The 20,657-nt window shown below is 39.7% G+C and overlaps 1 protein-coding gene across 1 annotated transcript; it reads right to left on the minus strand.

Moving 5' to 3' along the window:
- Positions 1-321: 321 nt before the first annotated feature.
- Positions 322-9,001, minus strand: LOC139452609 (zwei Ig domain protein zig-2-like). The gene is made up of 9 exons (XM_071234137.1): positions 8,835-9,001; positions 8,412-8,511; positions 4,970-5,015; positions 4,204-4,376; positions 2,821-3,019; positions 2,460-2,513; positions 2,045-2,199; positions 1,385-1,501; positions 322-809 (listed from the first exon to the last, which is right to left on the minus strand). Exons 2-9 carry the CDS (start codon positions 8,487-8,489, stop codon positions 768-770), a joined length of 864 nt encoding a protein of 287 aa, XP_071090238.1. The 5' UTR covers positions 8,490-8,511; positions 8,835-9,001; the 3' UTR covers positions 322-767.
- Positions 9,002-20,657: the final 11,656 nt, after the last annotated feature.

Here is a 20,657-nt window from a genome sequence, read left to right on the forward strand (position 1 = left end):
TGAGCCATATTTGGTCTTACGGGAGCAACCATTTCATTTTCGGGAAGGGATGCGAATTTTGGTTTGGGATCAGCATGTTTTTTTATTAGGAGCGCAAATATTTTTTTTCTAAAAAGCAGGTGCTATTTTTTTAATACAAAAAAATGATTCTTTGGTCATTTTGATAATAATTGCAAGAAAAGGGCACATTATTTATTTCCTTCAATGAGGCATTATATTTTAGCATATATACCGAACCCCTCTCCCCAACCACACATCCTTAAAATCAAATGATTGCTCCCAAACGACTACTTGGCAAAACAAAACAACAGAGAGTAGATATATACATAATTTGCATAAAATTTATTCTCTTTCTCCTCGTCCTCATCCATCAAAAAAATAAATAGACCTTATTGTTGTGAAAATATTCAACATAGGAGACAGTTAACCAAAAAAGTGAACACAAGTATCAAATAAATAAATAAATTAGCATGAAAACTCCATGGCACACAAAGTCATTTCTGGCTGTTAGGCAGGTAACAATGAATGGGACATGGCGTCACACCAGATAGCCGGGATCTGAAGATTGCATTGAGACCGATGATGGCATATAGTACCGCACTGCGACTTGGCGCCGCTGGCGTTGTCAACAAAATGGACCTCATAAAGAACCGGAAACTAAAAACTCCTCCTTCCTTGCTGCGCATGCGCAGAGCACCTCCTTCCTCTGTGAGCGTTCGCACACCTTGAAGTTGTTCGGTAGAGACCTGTGACACCTCAAAGGTTATTTACACTGGTGGTAGCATCTCTTCCTCGTCGTCCCGGTACGTCTGAAACCAAAACAGATCATAATAACTTATTGTTTGTGAAGGGGCGGTTCGGTAGCCGAGAGGATATAACGTTGTCTCCTCACGCCGAAGCTCCGGGTTCGATTCCCCACATGGGTACAATGTGTGAAACCCATTTTCCGGTGTCCCTCTCCGTGATATTGCTGGAATATGCGTCGTAAAACCATACTCACTCACTAATGTGTTAAAGTGAGCGAGGGAGTAAATATGGCTAACGCTGCTTCAGCAATATTCCAGCATCGTCACGGCAAGAAACACGGACTTCACAGATTGGCGAATCGAACCCAGGTCTTCGTCCTGTCGGGCCAACACTTCCACCAATTGGCCACCCCACTACCGAAATTAATATATATCTAGCAATTTCCTAAGAATATGTTTGGACAAGGTGAATTAATATCACTTGGTATCTACATTTGGGGCCTAAAAATGCGATTGGGCTACAAAAGCCTTCTCTAATAAACCACATAATTAGTGTACTTTTTCTGAACGTTTCCAATATGTATCAATATCAAGCTATAGTGGTCGTTGTTTGTTGTGACCAACACATAGATACTTACAGGATATAAGAACGACTCTGCCGAATCCTCGCCATGTTTGTTAGATGCCGTGCATGTATACACGCCCATATCAAACCAGTTGATGTTCTTTATGATAAGATCTCCATTTTCAGCAATCTGGTGGAATAATAATAAAAATAATAATATAAAGTATTATAATCATCATCATCATAATAGTAATGCCACTTAAATTAAGTCAACTTTCAGCATCTCATACTGTTATATCCGACTCGTTTTATTCAAATACAAATACCGAAATGCATAAACCTATGTAGTTTTATTTATTTACTAGTATGATTATGTCCTTTAGGAATTGTTGAACCCACTGAAGACGTCGAGATACCAACATAACGAAAGACCAGGACCAAAATAGTATATATAAATTTCACGTTATAAAACCAGTCAGTCTGACAAGCAGTGGAAGAAATTTGACAAAACAAACGTCCCGCTATGAGCAATAACTCGATAAAAGCGATCAGGACCAAACATTTTGTTCCACGATTGCGACTGTGATGATGTATGTTTGAACTATTTTCTAAACGTTTACAAAACAATCGTTCGCAACTGGGACTCGAACATGTCGTTTAACTATCAGGGTGGGTTGTTTTATTCACTGATAGTATAGACTCAAGTATATTGGAGTTACGAAAGAATGTGTACCTCGTATTTGTGCCCCGGCTGGATAGGCTCCCCTTCGGCATCATACCACGTAAGTCTTGGTGCTGGAGATCCCGACGCTCTGCAGAATAACTGGACCCTGTTCTCCTCGAACTCTACACGTGTGGCAGTCCACATGTATACCTGGGCTTTTTCACCTAAAATACACAACCATCCGTGTCTTTCAGCTATTTCTAGGCTCTGTTTTATTGTAGCAACAAGTTACCGGTAATATTCAAGTACTAAAACCATCATTTACTAAAACTTTATATTATCACTAACCTCTGTTATTTAAGTCGGTTCATCAATTTACCCTACTCAATAACTGATATTAAGATGATAACGTTAGTGTTACTAAGTTTTACTCTTAACAACTGTATCATAGCATCCACTACAACAAGGTTATATATACACTTACCCTTTATAGATTTCTTTAACAAGCATTCATCAAATGATCCGATAGCACGAGAAACTGGAAAAGAGAAAATGTTTGCTATACTGAAACTGTACAAAAACTGTATAAAACAACATATAGACGTCAGCCGTAACATACTTTGGACTTTTTTGTTTTTTTCATTGCAAAACACAGAAAAAAGCATACAGATAACAAATAACAATAAGGATAGAGACACAATTGGTGAGTAAGATTACTGATGTTTTAAGCAAGTAGGATATCAGTCAGTAAATTTATAACCTTTTCTGTATGTAATGAATTAGGTTTTGTCAAGGTCATCCTTATCCTGGCCATTCAGGACATATATCTCCCATAGAATACTTACTGACTTTAACTGTTGTGGACTGGCTTATTCTGTCGTATGGTGTTTCAGCAACACATGTATATTGTCCTTCAGTTTTAGGGCTAATGCAGTCAATGTGTAACTTTGACCTTGTTGTGGAAAGGCGTAACAAGGGGAGACCATCCTTCCCTATCGTATCTTCAAATGAGGCTTCGTCGTCTTGGTAATTTTCGAACATGCCCTGAAAAGATAAAAATATAGATGATATCAAAAGTAACAGATTGTTACGAAGAGGCATAATCGGTGTTGATGAAGCTGGAAGCCCATTGCATTGCATCGTTCTTACTTTAAGTTATCTCCCTTGAGTAAATGTCATGTCAAGGTCAGCTGTGATGGTTGGTTAGAATGGCACTGTATTAGGGTGGGTGGGTGGGTGTGTGTGGGGGTGGGGTGGGGTTGGGGGGTAGCATTTCAATCTAATCCGTTGTAAATCACTGAAACAGAGTTGGCGAAGGTTGAAATCCTAGTTGTTAATTTAGAAAGAATATACAGTCGGCGCCCATTGGGAGAATTAATCCATTAACAGGATAGAAAACCAAGGGATGCCCCAGGGTCACATGTACGTTGAGCGGTATCGAAGTTCGGCTCTTTGTCTTAGACTGCAAGGCATTTCCAATTTGTCAACCATCCCCATCGCGATGTCTTAAGACCACAGTAATCCATCTGTAGTACCTGTATATGCTGGAGGCTCTCATGGATATTAAACACAAGTCCGTCTATCATGTGTTCGGAGCCTTTCATTTTCGTATCAGATATTGCGACAAATCACTTCTGATGGTTCGCCTACATATTCCTGAACTAGTAATTATCAGATTTAGGTTCGGAAACTACAATTAAGTGGTACTGTCTTCAGTTTTTCTCGCCACAAAACCTTTGATGACATTTTATTGATACGCGTGTCGCCTATATGAACGTGTAATGATATAAAAGGTTACATGTTCATCTTCCACAACATGAAATCATCTTGTCAAACTCGTCGCCATCGGAATCGGATTATTGAGTTCCCCAACTGAGCTAATGAGTCTTATTCTTTTCTAGCACTGTGCTGTTTATCACAAATGAAAGATTATCAACATATTTTTGTCTTTTGATCAAAGATAACCTTCGCCCTATATGCCACCATGTTGTTACTTTCTAAACGTTTAAATGAAAATGTGTTACAGTGTATATAAAAACACGGAACTTAATCTAATATAAATACTTTAAAATAACACTAAAAACTAGGGAATAGACTTTCTCATAATCTTTTAAAACGTTGTATACACAATACATTATTTTGTTTCTTATGCTGATTTCATATATACGCTAGAAGTGTCCTACAGTGTTTTGTGGACATGAAGTCCAGTGACAAGTGCTGAAGCTCACCTGTTCAATTCGTTCCCCATCCTTGAGCCAGTGGATAGAGGGCCCGGGGCTACCTCCAGCTTCGCATTCCAGAACGGTCTCGTGGCGTCTTGTCACCCGCGTTGTCGGTCTCAATGGACGGCCCTTGAAAAACAGCTTAGGTCCTGAATCATCAGGTTCTTGCCTTTTGGACACTGGAAATATGAACAGTAAAAAACATTATATGATAAATGGGGGTACCTCGTCTAGAGTGGGGTAGTTCCTTTGTGGAGTTGCGTCCCTTGGGTACGCCAGAAACCTATGATTCGAATCATAATTCGAATCCCGTTTCGCCACGATTATGTTTCAAGGTTTGTCAGCACCATACCATGCTCGTGCGTAGTTTCACAAAAGTGGTAAACGTCTAAGACCTGCATCGCTTCGGGATTTCCTCCCACGTCAAGCTGACACGCCGTAATATAAATATAATACTTTTTAAAGAGGCGTTAAACCCAACACTCACTCACTAAGTTGAACAAATTCGCCAATTGAACAATAGAATAGCAATTAGTATAATTTTAATCAATAACATTAAATATGTCATTAGTTTTTAACCAAACAAACATTCCCAAATGCATTATACAAATTCCAAAATGCATCTGACGTTATGAGATAAAATTACAGTTAAAACATTATTTGTGATTCGGATATCACTGCAGTCCAAGCGGAGAGAGTCTACGACTGTTAATAGCAAATACAATCAAATTTCAAATCAAAGAACAAAAACAATAAACAATCAAAAACGTACCTGCTGAATTATGTTTTCTATTCAAAAGGCTTTTGTGTTTTAAACTCTGCAACAAAAATAAAAACAGTTGTTAATTTTCATATTATGTGAGGTAAAAACATTATGAACATATATATCATATATCCGATTCAAATATTATATATACTAACATTGAGCGTTTTGTGTCGGATATGCTTACGTTCAGACAAGTCTGAAAGGGTTCTTTCAACGAGACGCGTGGGCGTGAGACACGTGACGTGTAACGGTTCACTTCTTCTATGGTGAATCAGCCACCCGGTACATCATAGCCGGGATAAAGCTATCGTCATACGTGACGGCTCGAGGTCGTTTGTTCTTCCCTCTTACATCCGTGTGTGGGAAGCCTTTACAATATATCCGTGTCAGAACATCGTCACAATAGAAACTGATAGTGGCCTACAAAGGAGTTTAGTAAAGAACATCTTAATGATGCATCTAAAACATGGATACGCCAAGCCTCTTAACTGTGGTACGATCTATCAACAATACAACGTCCCAATAACGCATACTTTACATCTATTTCTGGTAAATGTAGTTAATTTTGTAATTCGGTTGAAGAGAAAAAAGAAAAGTACTCATACGTATCTTTAAAGTGTGGCAATGGACGACAAATTCAAATTATCACGGATGGTGATTATCGACCCAGGGACATGGATGACGCATGGGTGTTTGTATGTGACGAACTTCAACTATTAATAGGGGCATATATGTGTATGTGAGAGAGCATAGTGTTATAAACAGAAACTTCTTGTCTGAGATTGAGTGACACCTACGTGGACGGTGACACAAGCTATGCTTGTTAGACTGAAACCAATAGTAACAACGTGGGCTTAGGGTCACTTAGGAACTTACAATGACATGACTTGGGAACTAATAGAGATTATGCTACATATCCATAATGTTTACATACCACACAGACAACCAACCATCTTACATAACTATTTGGGATAACATTTTTCTATTCAATACAGTTTATCGTCATGTTTCTCAATATTTCTCCTAATATGGCGCACGTTTTACTGTTTCGTCATATGGTTACCATAAAACACATGCAACAATACATTATAATCATTCATATAGGCAATCACTTCGGTTTTCGCAGTTGAACGTTTGACTTGCCTTTGCATGTGTTTGTGACGGGTGCTACCGATGGGGCAGAATACGCCCACTTTTCAAGAACAGTATCATCAGCATTTGATAGATATTCATAAAAAAGTGCTCATGACATAGTCTGAATCGTACATTAAACTCTTCTTTTAGCAGGGATTTATTTTGATTATGCAAATTTTTGTCGCTTTTCTTCAAATCATTTACTAATTAGGTCTATTTTACATATTTCACCATAAGGTCTTCTTGCAACACATACAACACTGTTACATAATAATTTGAGGATTTACAATCATAAATCAAGTTAAGGTCACTCTTTTCAACATTTATTATCATTTTATGCCGTTATCATATTTCTCCAATAACACATTTAACGTGTATATGGTATATGTAGTAATGCATATACCCATGTTCTACAGGTTTTCAAGGAACACATTTGCATTTTTATTATTTTAGGCAAAATATAGGCATTTGGGGACTATTTCTAGAAAACTTGATTTACTGTTATACATATTTCACTATTGTCCCTTTAACGGTTTGAGGCTCCCCATTTTTCGATGACGACAGATATGAGGAAACCTTCGGAGAAAATCAGACTTCCTGGCTTGGATGAAATATTATATTCAAGTGCAAGCTACCCCCAGACGGAGCGGAATGCGGTTAGTCGCACATGCCTCGGCCCTCCACGACCCCCACATCCGTGCATTCCGAGGCTACGCTCAAACACCACGCTGCCTGCTAACGATAACACATAATATGCATGTATCCCATTCATTGCCGCACTGAGTGTGCTATTGACAACGTTCAACAAGGGGTAAATGATCTATGCGCGTCTAATAACATGACGTCATAATCAACTTGTGCGCATACCTATCGGGCCAGTGGGCCGGGTCGGGACGAGAGTTCAGTGGGCCACATTTAGACGGCTTGCTTGGGTTTAGTCGCACCTGTGGAACTGCGCTGTTGGGAGAGCGGGCCGGGAAGTGTTGTGGTTTTTCTCCTGCTCAACTACCAACAAGTGTCCCGCGCGATACGCCCGCAGTGATAGCTTAGTTTTCACGAGGGTTCCCATAGAACTACTAGACAATTAAAAACCGCTTTTGACGGAATTAAATTCCCTCGCACGTGATTTTAATATTCCTGTGTATCTTTTCTTGCATTTTCAGTTTCATATTTTAATTACATATTTGAAGTTATATGGTACGATACAGTACAAAATTAAACCATGGTACATTGAGACTTATTGCATAAATGTTAGATATTCATTGTTAAAAAGACATTAAATTTTATGGATAATATTTATCATTTCAATTTAGGTTCAGAAGAAAGGCAATAAAATGACATTTATGTCACCTGAAGCATTAAAAAATATTAAAACACAAAGTATGTTTATAAGGTGCTTTACAACTACCAATCCGAATAATCGATTTTGTGAAGAGCATAGGATTCTGTCAAAGCCAATTCTGAGAGCAAATATGTCCAATCTTTGTCAGTTATGAGGAGATTATTCGAGGGAAGAGGTCAGAATGTGAATCCATAGCCCATTAGTTATCACATCGCCATTACAACAATGATGAAACGACTTCATGGTTATATGGGATTCAAAAGTTATACATATTTTTGTGAAAATCTGATTTAGTTGCAGTTTTCAATCATATCTGGAATATTCCAGTCGACGGTAGTTTAGACTCGCGATGTGACCTTTTCGGGGTCAAGCACAGTCACGTGGTATTTCGAGGGGGGGGGGGGGGGGGTGCACTGCGGGGAAGTCCCTCATTTAAGCCACTAATAAGCCACGTCAGAAGGATGATGCAATCTATATATGTCCCAGTACTCATACCATGCTTTATAACATGTTGCCAGATTCGGCGGAATAAACAAAACAATAGAAATTTTCAATCTTGTTCCCACAACCGTCATTGCTATAATTAAACTTTAGTCAGCGGACGCTCTCTCCCTGTATATATACAATGCCTGTTCTTGTTTTCGACTGTTAACTAATATCCATATTTTATATGGATAATATCTATGAACATTTTTAAGCATTATGAGGCAAATAGTAGTTAAACCTGTTTTATTCACTCATGGTCTGTCAGTGCATGTTTTAATATGTCTGTCGTCCTCATGTTGTATACATTCTAGAGTGTTCTAGAGAAGTGTTGAGGGGATGTTTCGATCTGCCCCGTTGGTAGTGCCCAGTACAGGGAACAGACAGTGTAGATATGATCATAGCAATATATTTGAAACTTTTCTTCCTCGAAGTTAGTTGAATGCATAGAAATTTGTAAAAAATCGATATTACTTGTCTAAAACTCACCTTAAGAAATGCGGACGATACACAAGAGAACAACGCAACGGACACTGCTAACATCAACAACCGCTTTAAACTGGTCATTTTCTTTTTATAACTGTTCAATCTGTAAAATATAAAATTAACTTTGACTATTTTACCCAACATACATTTTTTTTCTAGTATATATCAATGTGTCTTCTAATTTTGAAAATATGGAATATTAATGTATACAAAGACGTGTATGTATCTTATTAAATGTAGCCATTAATGTATACAAAATTTGAATGAAACACAAAAATCAAACATTTCATAGAAGCATGTAGAATGAGAAAATAAATCAACCAACACGAAAATGTTTGGTATTGATCTATAAGTCGATAATTACTTCGCCCTATGTATTGATAGACAGGATCGAATAGTAAAAGCATCACCACGTGTTCAACTTACCTTGAGCGTTATCAACTTAGTCCGAGAACAAGTCACCAATGTTTTGTTTAGGCACTGCGGTATCTCACGATCAGTCCTTTCCTGATTCCGTCGGCTTCGCTTTTCTATATTGATTCTCACCGCCAATGGTCGGCGATTTATAGGCGATCTTGATGACGTCACACTGTCCCCGCCTCCTCGAGCGAAGTATGAATGAAATAAGTGACCAATAGAAATCAGCGCGCGTACCGTGTGTGTACTCGAGCGTGCAGCCGTCCTCTCCTCTGCAGTGATAGCCGAGCGGCGTTCAGTATGTATGTCTCGCTTTTCTCCGTCCACCACTTGTCTATCGCCTGTCTACAGCCATTTAGTGGAGTTTGTGATGTCCAATCAGGCAAGAATTACTGGATCCGTTTGTATTTATTGAATAGTGTTCCATGTATTACATCAACACACTGTCCTGGTACACACATGTCACACGACGATACAACGCCCTGTACACGCGGACTGTGATTACACATGGGTATAAACACTGTCGGGCTACACACGGCTGATAGCTGACATTATCTGTGTAGCCGATATATTGACATTTATACCTCACGGGAGACTTGAGACTCTTCCATACTCAAATGTATTTCACAAGACAATAGGTGTGATGCCTAAGTATGTGTTTAGTTTTCCTTCGACTCCTAATCCAAATAAAACACTTATTCAATCCGTTGAATGTACAGGAAGCTACGTTTATAACGAACACGCTTATAACGAACTGACAGATATGACGAACTTATTTTTTAGTCCCGACCATTTGTTGTATAAATAACGGACTTGTATAGGTCCGTGTATAAATGCAGTATGTATGCTTATAACGAACTACGGATATCACGAACTAAAATTGGTGGTGCCTTCGAGTTCGTTAAAACCGTAGTTTACTGTACTTATAGATGGAATGTACATCGTATTTATATTGTTTAATTTATTTGTTGTGTGAGTAGATTATAAACGCCACCTATTCGTATGCATTGTTGAAGACACGGGCATGTATATATCATGGACATCATGGATATCTAGTTTGATGACAATGTAGATTTGAATGACAGAGGACTGTAATATGAATTCAATGTTCAAATATAAGCATTCAGAATGTTAATGAAAAGGTAAGCACAGGGATAGTAACTATGCACGGTTCTGGATTAATAAGGTTTTTTTAATGACGTTCCCGGAGAAATATTGTCTAGATTAATTGGTGGTGAAGAGCTACACTGCCCAGATTAACATTCCCAGATTAACAGGGTTTCGTAGTAATGGTCAAATTAACAAGATCATTATTAATGAGGTTTTCATAGTTCACACTGATGACGTATTGTTGACAATAAGGTTTCCTTGGCAAAAACTATTTTCATAAGTTTCCATGGTAGCATACAAGCTGAGGTTGATGACGACACCAAGATGGCCCATACCGATGACATTCACACAGTGAAATATCACAACATGTGACCAAGGAATTACGTATCTGTAGTTGAAAGGTCCAGAAAATTAATTTTGCCAAATGATTAAGTGTCCATGCTGATGTCGTTACGCCATTAACAAGGCTTAGAATATTGCCTTTTTAGACACATATTCTAGATTAATGGCAAATGTTTTTAGCAAGGTCCAGATGAGACCAAACCCGTTTCCTTGGTAGCCAGGACCAGACAAGTGAGATTATTTTAGTGACCATTTTCAGGCCAATGATAAAGTCTACATTTTTATTGAAACAACCTTCACCTCAGCAAGGCCCAAATAATAATTCATTTCCCTAGGGCACCATGTCAGTACCAATAAGATGTTCATGGAGACAATATTTAGACTAATTTTATGTCTGTGGTGACAATGTCCCTTCTAATGAAATGGCCAGTCTTAAATGTCCTTAGTAACACTGTCTGGACTATTGAAATGCCCTCAGTATCACTGTCCGGACTATTTAAACGTCATTGGTAACAATATCCGGTCTAATGATATGCCCTTAGTAACACTGTCCGGACTATTGAAATGTCCTTAGTAACACTCTCTGGACATTTGAAATGTTCTTAGTAACACTGTCTGAACTATTGAAATGCCCTCAGTAACACTGTCCGGACTTTTGTTCGCCGCACAGCAAATTCCAGCTATATGACAGCGGTCTGTAAATAATCGAGGCTAGGACAGACAATCCAGTGCTTGACATCATGAGCATCGATCCACGCAATTGGAATACCATGACATGCATCAATCATGTCATCGAGTCAGACCACCTTATCCCGTCAATCGCCTCTAACAACAAGCATAGTCGCCAGACTATTGAAATGCTTTAGTAACACTATCCGGGCTATTGAAATGCCATTGGTAACACTATCCGGGCTATTGAAATGCCATAGTAACACCTTCCGGGATAGTGAAATATCAGTAACACTGGCTGGACTATTGAAATGGCCTGGTAACACTATCCGGGCTATTGAAATGTCCTGAATAACACTGGACAGTATATTGAAATGCCATCGATACCAATGTCCGGACTATATGTAAATGGACATGGTAACACCGTCTATGGCACTATTAAGTGCTTGATTATGACTTATGCAATGACCTTGGTAACAACATCCCACATTGGTAAGTCATTGGTAGCCATGTCCAGGCATCCGCGGCAGTGTTGTATGTACAAACTAAATATGTATACAGCCAAGCCTCTCATTAATTCAGATTATTGTGTTTCTGGTAAATAACGAGACAGACTACAAGAGTTAGAAGACACTGGGGACAGAATGTCATCTGCTGACCTGGTATAATCATAGCCCACAGTGACCAAACAATGGTTCAAAATAGCTGCAATCTACCACTAGGATTCGGTCTGAAATCACTGGCGGAAATAAAGATTTAATAGAATGATTGTTGAGAGCAATTTCCAGAACCAATCTCAACTATAGGTTTTATCGATCTCGCCACCAACGCTTGTGATCGACAAAAGGGTCGTAATGTATTGGGACACATAGTAGCTGTAGTACGCCAGCTAATGGGAAAATGGGAATCACTCATTGCAGACGATTATCCGCAATCAACAACATATAATTATTGATATGATTAATGACTAATTTGCCACAGACTAGCCAAAATGGAAATGTCAAATCCTCCAATGCTTAAACTGTATTCACTTCACGCGTGTTTCGTCTCATAAAAGCGACAACCCCCAGTTGAAACATTAGTGATTCCTGGAGGACAGAACATTACACCTCAATATACTAAAATCATTAGTTTAATGTCCTACAACGTATATGGCACGTTGTTCTTTGACTGACAGCGTGGCCTTTGGCCTGACAGACAGACAGACAGACAGACAACCACATATGTGATAAAAAACTGTCAGTTTGGTATACATGCGGGATGGGTGTTTTATATAACCGTCCATCAGACAGGGGTTAGTGAATAAACCAGCTCAACGCCGCTTTTAACAACATTTCAGCTAAACTATGATGTGTCAGTTTTATGTGGAGGTAAGCAAAGAAATGACGCAAGCCCACGTTAAATGGGGACATTAAATGTGAGTGAGTGAATTTCCTTCCCGACATACAAACGAGCCAATTGAAATTAGATGTGTATTTTGACATCACTGTATATCCACGTCGCTATGTGAGTGCAATGATATTGAAGGAGTCGTAAATCCCATTTCACCTCGAACCGATTACTTTTTATCTTACTCGGACAATTAAATGGGACTAACTTTGAATAAAACTAACAAAACCCTTTTCATAATCATTAGAAATCACAGGACTTCACACGGTCATGATCTGGGTACATGTCTACCGTTGACGTGAGACAACGCGCGTTGTCCCAGGCTGTGTGTGGTTTTATGTTCTTTTCCTCGGTGTCATTTGACTGAGCTGCTCTTGTGTGAATGACAATGTCAAATTACTACGTTGCCACATAGCACACATACATGACAAGCAGAAATGAAGTATGAAGAAATAGGTTATTGTCCCGTCAGAGTAAACAACCTTGAACTTATTCCAGTACAATGTATACTACTCAAAAGAAGTTAAAGAACACCGGATTATTTCATGGCATGAGATATTGAATATAGTACCAAGAAATATTTTTGTGTTCCTTAACTTCGTATATAATTGTTATCACAGTATGCTACGTGTGTACGCTTGTGTATGAGACACAATTGGGGTGGTCCATGAAATTAAAATTTAAATGAAACAATAAGAGTATGATGCCAGTTTCGACTTGCCACTATCGATTTTTATCCCTACAGGAAAGATTTAATCTTGACACATATTTCATAAATTCTCACACATATAACCATTTATTTTATCGTAATCTTTTTTTTTCAATGTGTGTTTATAGTCATATTTATATGTACAAAATGAATTTGTCTGATTGGGATCGAAAAGTATTTTCACATTAATATGTACCAGTCAATCTTCACTAAGCACTTCAAAGATTTTTTCAGCACACACGACAGAATGAGTGAGTATGGTTTTACGCCGCTTTTAGCAATATTCCAGCAATATCATGGCGGGGGACACCAGATATGGGCTTCACACATTGTACCCATGTCGGGAATCGAACCCGGGTCTTCGGCGTGACGAGCGAACGCTTTAACCACTAGGCTACCCGACCGCCCCTTCAGCACACACGAGACATAGCTTATACTGAATCAAGACAGATATGATATTTAGGTATTTAGGTTAATCAGAATGGAAGAACGTACGAGTGAGTGAGAATGGATTTCAGGGACATCAGAAATAAGCTTCACATCGACCCATATGGGGGTCACGTGTGGCCCAGTCGTCTAAGTCGCCGCGATACGCTGTGCAGAGTTACGTCCCTTGGGAACGTCAGAAACCTATGATTGTGGGTTCGAATCCCGGTTCGCCCCGATTATGTATCTAGGTTTGTTAGCACCATACTCGTGCTCGTGGGTTTCACCGAAGTGGTAAACGTCTGAGACCTGCATCACTTCGGGCTTTCCTCCCACATTAAACTGACACGCCGCGATATAACTGTAATACTGTTAAAAGCGGCGTTAAACCAAACTCACTCACTCGACCCATGTGAGGAATGGAACCCGGGTCTTTGGACGAAAAACTAGGCTGACCTAGCTCCCCATCATAAGACCTTATGAGCACATTACACTGACACATGTACATCATTTTATGTGTTTGTAAAATTCTAACCATGTTTTGCTACATAGCAACGATTAAAACTTCTTTCATATTATAGCAGTAATTCATTTTTTCATTTAATGCATGACACTACATGTAAACCAACAGGTTATTAATATTGAAATCGTTTCCATACGAATAGTTAAACCCATGCACTCACAATACCACAAAAACACAACATACTGTAAAATACTCTAAGTAATCTCACATTAGTTTTCATCTAATAACTACATCCCCTAAACATTATCTTAATCTCTGCATGTAAAACAATACCTAGCACAACATGAAATACAATTTAAGTGGTAAATCATCATGTCTATTGATGGCAATCTTGATGTTAACCTTCCAGCAAGTAACAGGCAGTTTGGGTTGTATACTCCCCAGGGAGCAGAGAATGATTCTTGAGCGCACAATGATCCAGAGACCGGGGTAATAATAGCGCTTTGAGCATGCCCCTGAGTGGTGTGGAGATTTGCACAATATAAATAGCCTATTCATAATTATTATTATTAATAATAATCACAAACTCACATTGTTATTGGCCACGTTATAACCTGTTCGTTCACCTGAAGAGGGATACAAGTAACCCTCTTGTCAACATTCAACTTTGAGATATAAATGCAAGTTAATCATGCGAAACAAGACCACTTGTATTTCACCCATTAAATTACTCTCGCATTAGTATCAGTACTTAACGTATATTGCATAACAAATATTTATCCTCTATCATTGATTACTCATTTAGAACCTTCCAACTGTACCATGTCACACACGGAGAAAGGAAAGAACACACTGGAAAGCACACACTGACTGCATTGGCTAAAAGGTTGGGATTGCCCTCAGAGCAAACAACGCGATGCTCAATTTGAACACCGTGTGGTAAATTTGAACATCGTGTGATAAATTTGAACACCGTGTGTTGCTTCAGTTTGTATTAACCATACGTTAATTTTAACTCTTTTTCAATGCTGATGTGTTTCCAAACTGAAATGTGCATAGTTATCTTTGTATGGGTCGCCTCCCAAGTGGCGCTGTAATTAAAGGAGAAGACAGGAATGGACTATGATATGGTCGGAATCGTACAGTCGACTCTGTTAGGGTAGAGATTTATTATGAATATGGACATGGTATAGTTGCTTTTGTTATTATCAATAGCATGGCAATGACAGAATTATATACGTACTTCATCATACATGTTTTGTTGTCATCTTTTATTTGGGTGAGCATTTCGCAAAAGTAGATTGTAATGTGTATGTTTCTTGCATGGCTTTTTGCTGGATGTAGCCACATGTCCTTAGTTGGTCGTGAGTGAGTGAGTGACTGAGTGAGTTGGGTTTAACGCCGCTTTTAACAGTATTCCAGTCATATCACGGCGTGTCAGTTTAATGTGGGAGGAAAGCCCGAAGTGATGCAGGTCTCAGACGTTTACCACTTCGGTGAAACCCACAAGCACGGGTATGGTGCTTACAAACCTAGAAATATAATCGGGGCGAACCGGGATTCGAACCCACAATCATAGGTTTCTGTCGTTCCTAAGGGACGCAACTCTGCACAGCGAACCCTAGTTGGTCGTGACTAAGTTTCCTTTTAGACGAACATCTAGTCTCTGAAATGAACATACTAGTATCGTACAAAAATAAACAGTTGTTAAATTATCTTATAAAAATATAATAAAAAGGAGCCCAAAGACTCTTCATTTTCAGATTCAGATACTGCAGTAATCTAGACTTGCCAAACATTATAGACATGTATGGACTGTATTGGATATACTTGTATCAGAGTCTGTATGGCAGACTATTTCCTTTTGAGTTAGCTTCAAGGGATACAGGTTTAACTTTGATGGCCAACCAGGCTGCTGTTCTTACATACATGTTTCTTCAAGCTCCTTCAAAGCGGACCGCCTCCGTGGTCTAGTGGTAGAGCGTCCAGTCATACCAAAAGACGTTAAAAGATGGTACTTGTTGTTACCCTGTCTGGCGCTCGGCATTGAGGGGCTAAAACAAGGACTGGTCGGCTCGGAATCAGTATACTGTGTCTAAGTGGGGTGTTCATGTTAAACTGCGGCATGGTATCTCAGTGAGCTAGCACTATAAATCGGCATCAGTCCGGACTAGTACAAGCAGCCACACAAACACACACACGTACATGAACGTCGCTATATAAGTGCAATAATCTTGGACGCGACGTTTAACCCCATTTCACCTCACCTCACCTTCAAAGCGTGTGACACCCTCGTTACCTTCCTTGTTTCATCGCTGCCAACAATGTGCTAGCGGCTATTACAAGAATCTTCAAAATGTTCCCCCAAACCCAAAGTGTAGTTATATTTGTGTGCATTTCTTTGGGAATGTCATTACAGTGAGGTGGGAAAAGATTTACGACCAGCTTACTATTTCCCAGGCGAAATTACGTTTGTTTGCGTTATCAGATTGGTTCGAGATTGCAGATTAAGCACCCAACGTCCCCATTACATTCTCACTGTACTTATTACGTGATAGTTGAAATGAAAAAGAATTTTAAACTGATCAACATAGAAAATAATTTAGCTGGGGAAGCGTACTCGGTGTCACAACAGTCGTCACTTGCTTGTAAACATCACTGTCAGTCGGTTGCCAGTTTAACTCCATGCCAAGCACATTTGGAAGCTAGGACAGGTGGTAGCTACAGTAAACTACGGTTATAGCAAACACGCTTATAACGAACTGACGGATAAAACGAACTTACTTTTTTGGTCCCGACTATTTGCTGTAGTTATGCTGTATACTAGTATATGCTTATAACGAACTACGGTTATAACGAACTAAATTTAGTAGTCCCTTTGAGTTCGTTATAACCGTAGTGTACTGTATAGTATAGAGAGCTTCGCTAACGCTACAGCTGTTATGAGCTTGATGGGTCATCTGCTTGACAACAACTTTGGGTATTTGTGTTTGTAGATAACTTACTGAAGGAATAGGGGCGGTCGGGTAGCCTAGTGGTTAAAGCGTTCGCTCGTCACGCCGAAGACCCGGGTTCGATTCCCGACATGGGTACAATGTGTGAAGCCCATTTGTGTTGTCCCCCGCCGTGATATTGCTGGAATAGTGCTAAAAGCGGCGTAATACCATACTCAATCACTCACTAACTACTGAAGGAATATTAATAAAGTAATAACCATGCGAATGATACATGTAGAAATATTGCGGATATACATACCTCTCTTTTACGGAACGGTCAACTTTAAGTATAACCAATTTAAAGGCTTTAAACGAATAAGCTATCTACATGAGTGCGTCACATTCACTTTGAACAATATTTGTGTTACATCATGGCTCGGTTTATTGTGTAAGGACGTATGCTATTTTGGGGAAAACAAAAAGCGACAAAATCATTTACATAACCATGACTTAAGCGTTTCTCCGGTGGCACCCGCCACAAACACATGTAAATGTAAGTAATACTAACACAAAAACATATGGTACAAGTCAAAATAGGGAATTGCATCAGACACCATTTTGGTCATTGAAGCGTCAAATTTGGAAATGTCATCCATGTGTCCACCGTAAAACGTTTTGTAAGCTTTACTGAGGACGATGAAACCCACAAGCACGGGTATGGTGCTTACCTAGAAACATAATCGGGGCGAACCGGGATTCGAACCCACAATCATTGGTTTCTGTCGTTACTAAGGGCCGCAACTCTGCACAGCGAATCGCGGCGCCTTAGACGACTGGGCCACCCGCGCCCCCTTGGTTTGAGCAATGACTTGAAACGACTAGTATCATGTCTTGAACTTTCGTAAATATCTTATTGCCATTTCTGATTAAATATATCAATGGCACGCATGCGAAAGTGCTTTATAAAACATGAACAACATCGGAACTTTTCATTTAAGGGCGAAATAGTGTTATATCTTTGTTATGTCTGGTTTCTGTTAAACCCCACTACATACGTACAGACCCGTGAAGATCCGGGGTAGAATAGGTCTTCAGCAACCCATGCTTGTCGTAAAAGGCGACTAACGGGATCGGGTGGTCAGGCTCGCTGACTTGGTTGATGGCTATCATCGTTCCCAATTGCGTGGATCGATGCTCATGATATTAATCACTGGATTGTCTGGTCGTGACTCGATTATTTGCAGACCGCCGTCATATAGCTGGAATATTGCTGAGTGCGGTGTTAAACAACAAACCAACCAACCAACTTACGTACACTTTGACAAGTACACTTTCAACCAGAATTAGATTTATATTGCATCATTTCTACCTTCTTTCAACTACTTTCATTCGATGAGTACTCATTTAATGGTTGTGTGATACAGATAGTCGCTACATGTAGTTCAATTCCAATATCAATGAGCGTTAATGGTCTCCCATTCACAGCTATTCAGGGTTAACATAACAACTCGATAGATGACCCAGACAAAACCGGTTCCTATCAGGACAAAGAAAGTGGTAAGTAATCTCCATAATACGGTTAAATTCACAGTGAGACGTATCTGGTCTGTTGATATACAAATACAGCCTTGGCCTACATTCGCCATGTTTACCTGGCCACGACCAACCTGGTAACCGACACTATCACAATGGCCGCCTCATATATACAAGTCGGGGAGAAAAATTGCAGAGCCCGAAATGCATTCAAACAGCTCATTAAAGAGCGATTTGGCCCAAAAAAAATTTCTGTGTTAAGTACGAATGTGATGTAGGACACTTAATATTGTATGTTATCTGGACCTGGAACAAGCTCTCAGACCACACCCATCCCCCACCCACCCTCTACCCCGTCCCCGTTCTACAATACACTTTGACCTATTTCAACAAAAAATGAAAGCCCCTGAGAGGAAAAAAATAGTACATGTTCACGACTGGTCCAATCAGTCTAGTTAAGAAGACGATGTTTGGAATATTAGCTAAACTATAGCTATAACAGTTTTACTTGAGGGTAACTCAATCGGGGTATGAATTTCTGAACTGTTGGCATAGTAATGAAAGCGGAAAGAACATTTCTGATGGTTTGTTCTAATTGCGCTGCTTTTCCACAAGACTGTAAGAAAAGAGGAGTGACTTCCACTTTCCAAGATTCAACGTTCCCTTCATGTCGAGCAATATTCCAGCAGCTCCAGGCTTTGGTGTTTACATTTCACAACTTTTGAGGTACAACCGAGTATGCTCTTTCTACCAAGATGTCAAAGAGCGTCATGCGACTCTTGCTCAGAAGTTGTTTGATCAAGGTAACCACACTCATGGACTCAGTAAAGCTTTCCAAAAGTTTTATGGTATACATGTGGATGGCAATTCCAAATTCACGCAACAGTGACAAAAATGATGTCCGATGCAATTCCCTATTTTGACTTGTACCATACATTCCCGTGGGTTTTTTTCATGTGAACATTTGACTTGCCTTTGCATGTGTTTGTGACGTATGCCACTAATGGGGCAGGATGCGTTCACCTTGACGCGAAACCTGGTATCAGTAGTATTTGATAGGGATTCATAAACACATGCTTATGATGTAGTCGGAATCGTTTATGCAGAGATTTCTATTGGATGTGGAAGTCGTTCTGTTGCTTTATTCTTTTACAAATATATGCACTTGTGACCAATGTTTGTAAACCTGAACCGTCACAAAAACAATGTGACATTTCCTGTGGTTTCTAGGGCCAGTTTGACACACGTGAGAAGCTGCAGTAATAGCGTTTTGGGGGTGAGTAAGGGAGCTTTGAACAGTATTCCAGTTATATCACGGCGTGCCAGCTTGATTTTGGGGGAAAGCCCGAAGTGATGCAGGTCTTAGACGTCTACCACTTTGATCAAATCGCCACTCGTGCCCCCAATAGTGTTCTGTAACTAATGCAGATGTACGATCACGACTCGTGCTCAACAAGCATCCTTAAAAGCATATATGGCGATGTAATCATACCCTTCATGTTGTGTAATAGTCCTGACACCAATAACGACACCATTGAATGTGTATGTGTGTTGGAAGAAGCTGGCTGTTTAGAAGCTCAGACTGAAGTAATAGCCTGCCTGAAAATTCAAGTAGCCCTCTACCGCAATATTTACATTGAGATTGTCATTATGTTTGCAATACGCCTGACAGCAATGTAAACACAGACATGTATGTAGGCTATAGTATACGGCCTTGATCCGCGGTAACTCTGTCTTGATTGAAACGTGTTCACCTTCACGTGTATGACCTTACCCAGGCACTTCCAACCATGAGGTACAGTGTCTCACATGCAGCGTTATTAGTACCTTGATAAGCTCATGCACTGAAGTGCCTGTGAAGATCCGGGGTAGAAGTTGGTCTTCAGCGACCCATGTTTGTAGTTAAAGGCGACTAAAGGGAATGGGTTGTCAGGCTCGCTGACTTAAGTGATGCATGTCATGAGAGCAATGCTCAATGTGTCTGTTACTGGATTTTCTGGTCCTGACTCGGTTATTTACAGATCGCCGTCATAATAATATCTGGAGTGTTGCTGAGAGTGGGGTTAACAGGTTACTACAGGTAACAATTAATAAAATCATGCACTGACGAGATATCGGCAATAATGATTCAATGGGGTCTTGATTCACCTTGTTACAACCTAGAGTTGTATGTAATTTTATCTAGTTTGTATTATCGGGAAATGGGAAGCGAAAGTACGGTGGCCAATACCCGCCACTGGTGAGATCATTTTTCA

Source organism: Haliotis cracherodii, unplaced genomic scaffold (assembly GCF_022045235.1).
Source record: "Haliotis cracherodii isolate W230 unplaced genomic scaffold, xgHalCrac1.p SCAF_9, whole genome shotgun sequence".
Taxonomy (NCBI): domain Eukaryota; kingdom Metazoa; phylum Mollusca; class Gastropoda; order Lepetellida; family Haliotidae; genus Haliotis; species Haliotis cracherodii.

Coding starts and splice junctions, on each gene's coding strand:
- LOC139452609 (XM_071234137.1), bottom strand. CDS start 8,489: ATGACCAGTTTAAAGCGGTTGTTGATGTTAGCAGTGTCCGTTGCGTTG. Junction 3,020..4,203: donor ATGGGGAACGAATTGAACAG/GTGAGCTTCAGC, acceptor TTATCTTTTCAG/GGCATGTTCGAAAATTACCA. Junction 2,200..2,459: donor GTTAAAGAAATCTATAAAGG/GTAAGTGTATAT, acceptor TGTGTATTTTAG/GTGAAAAAGCCCAGGTATAC.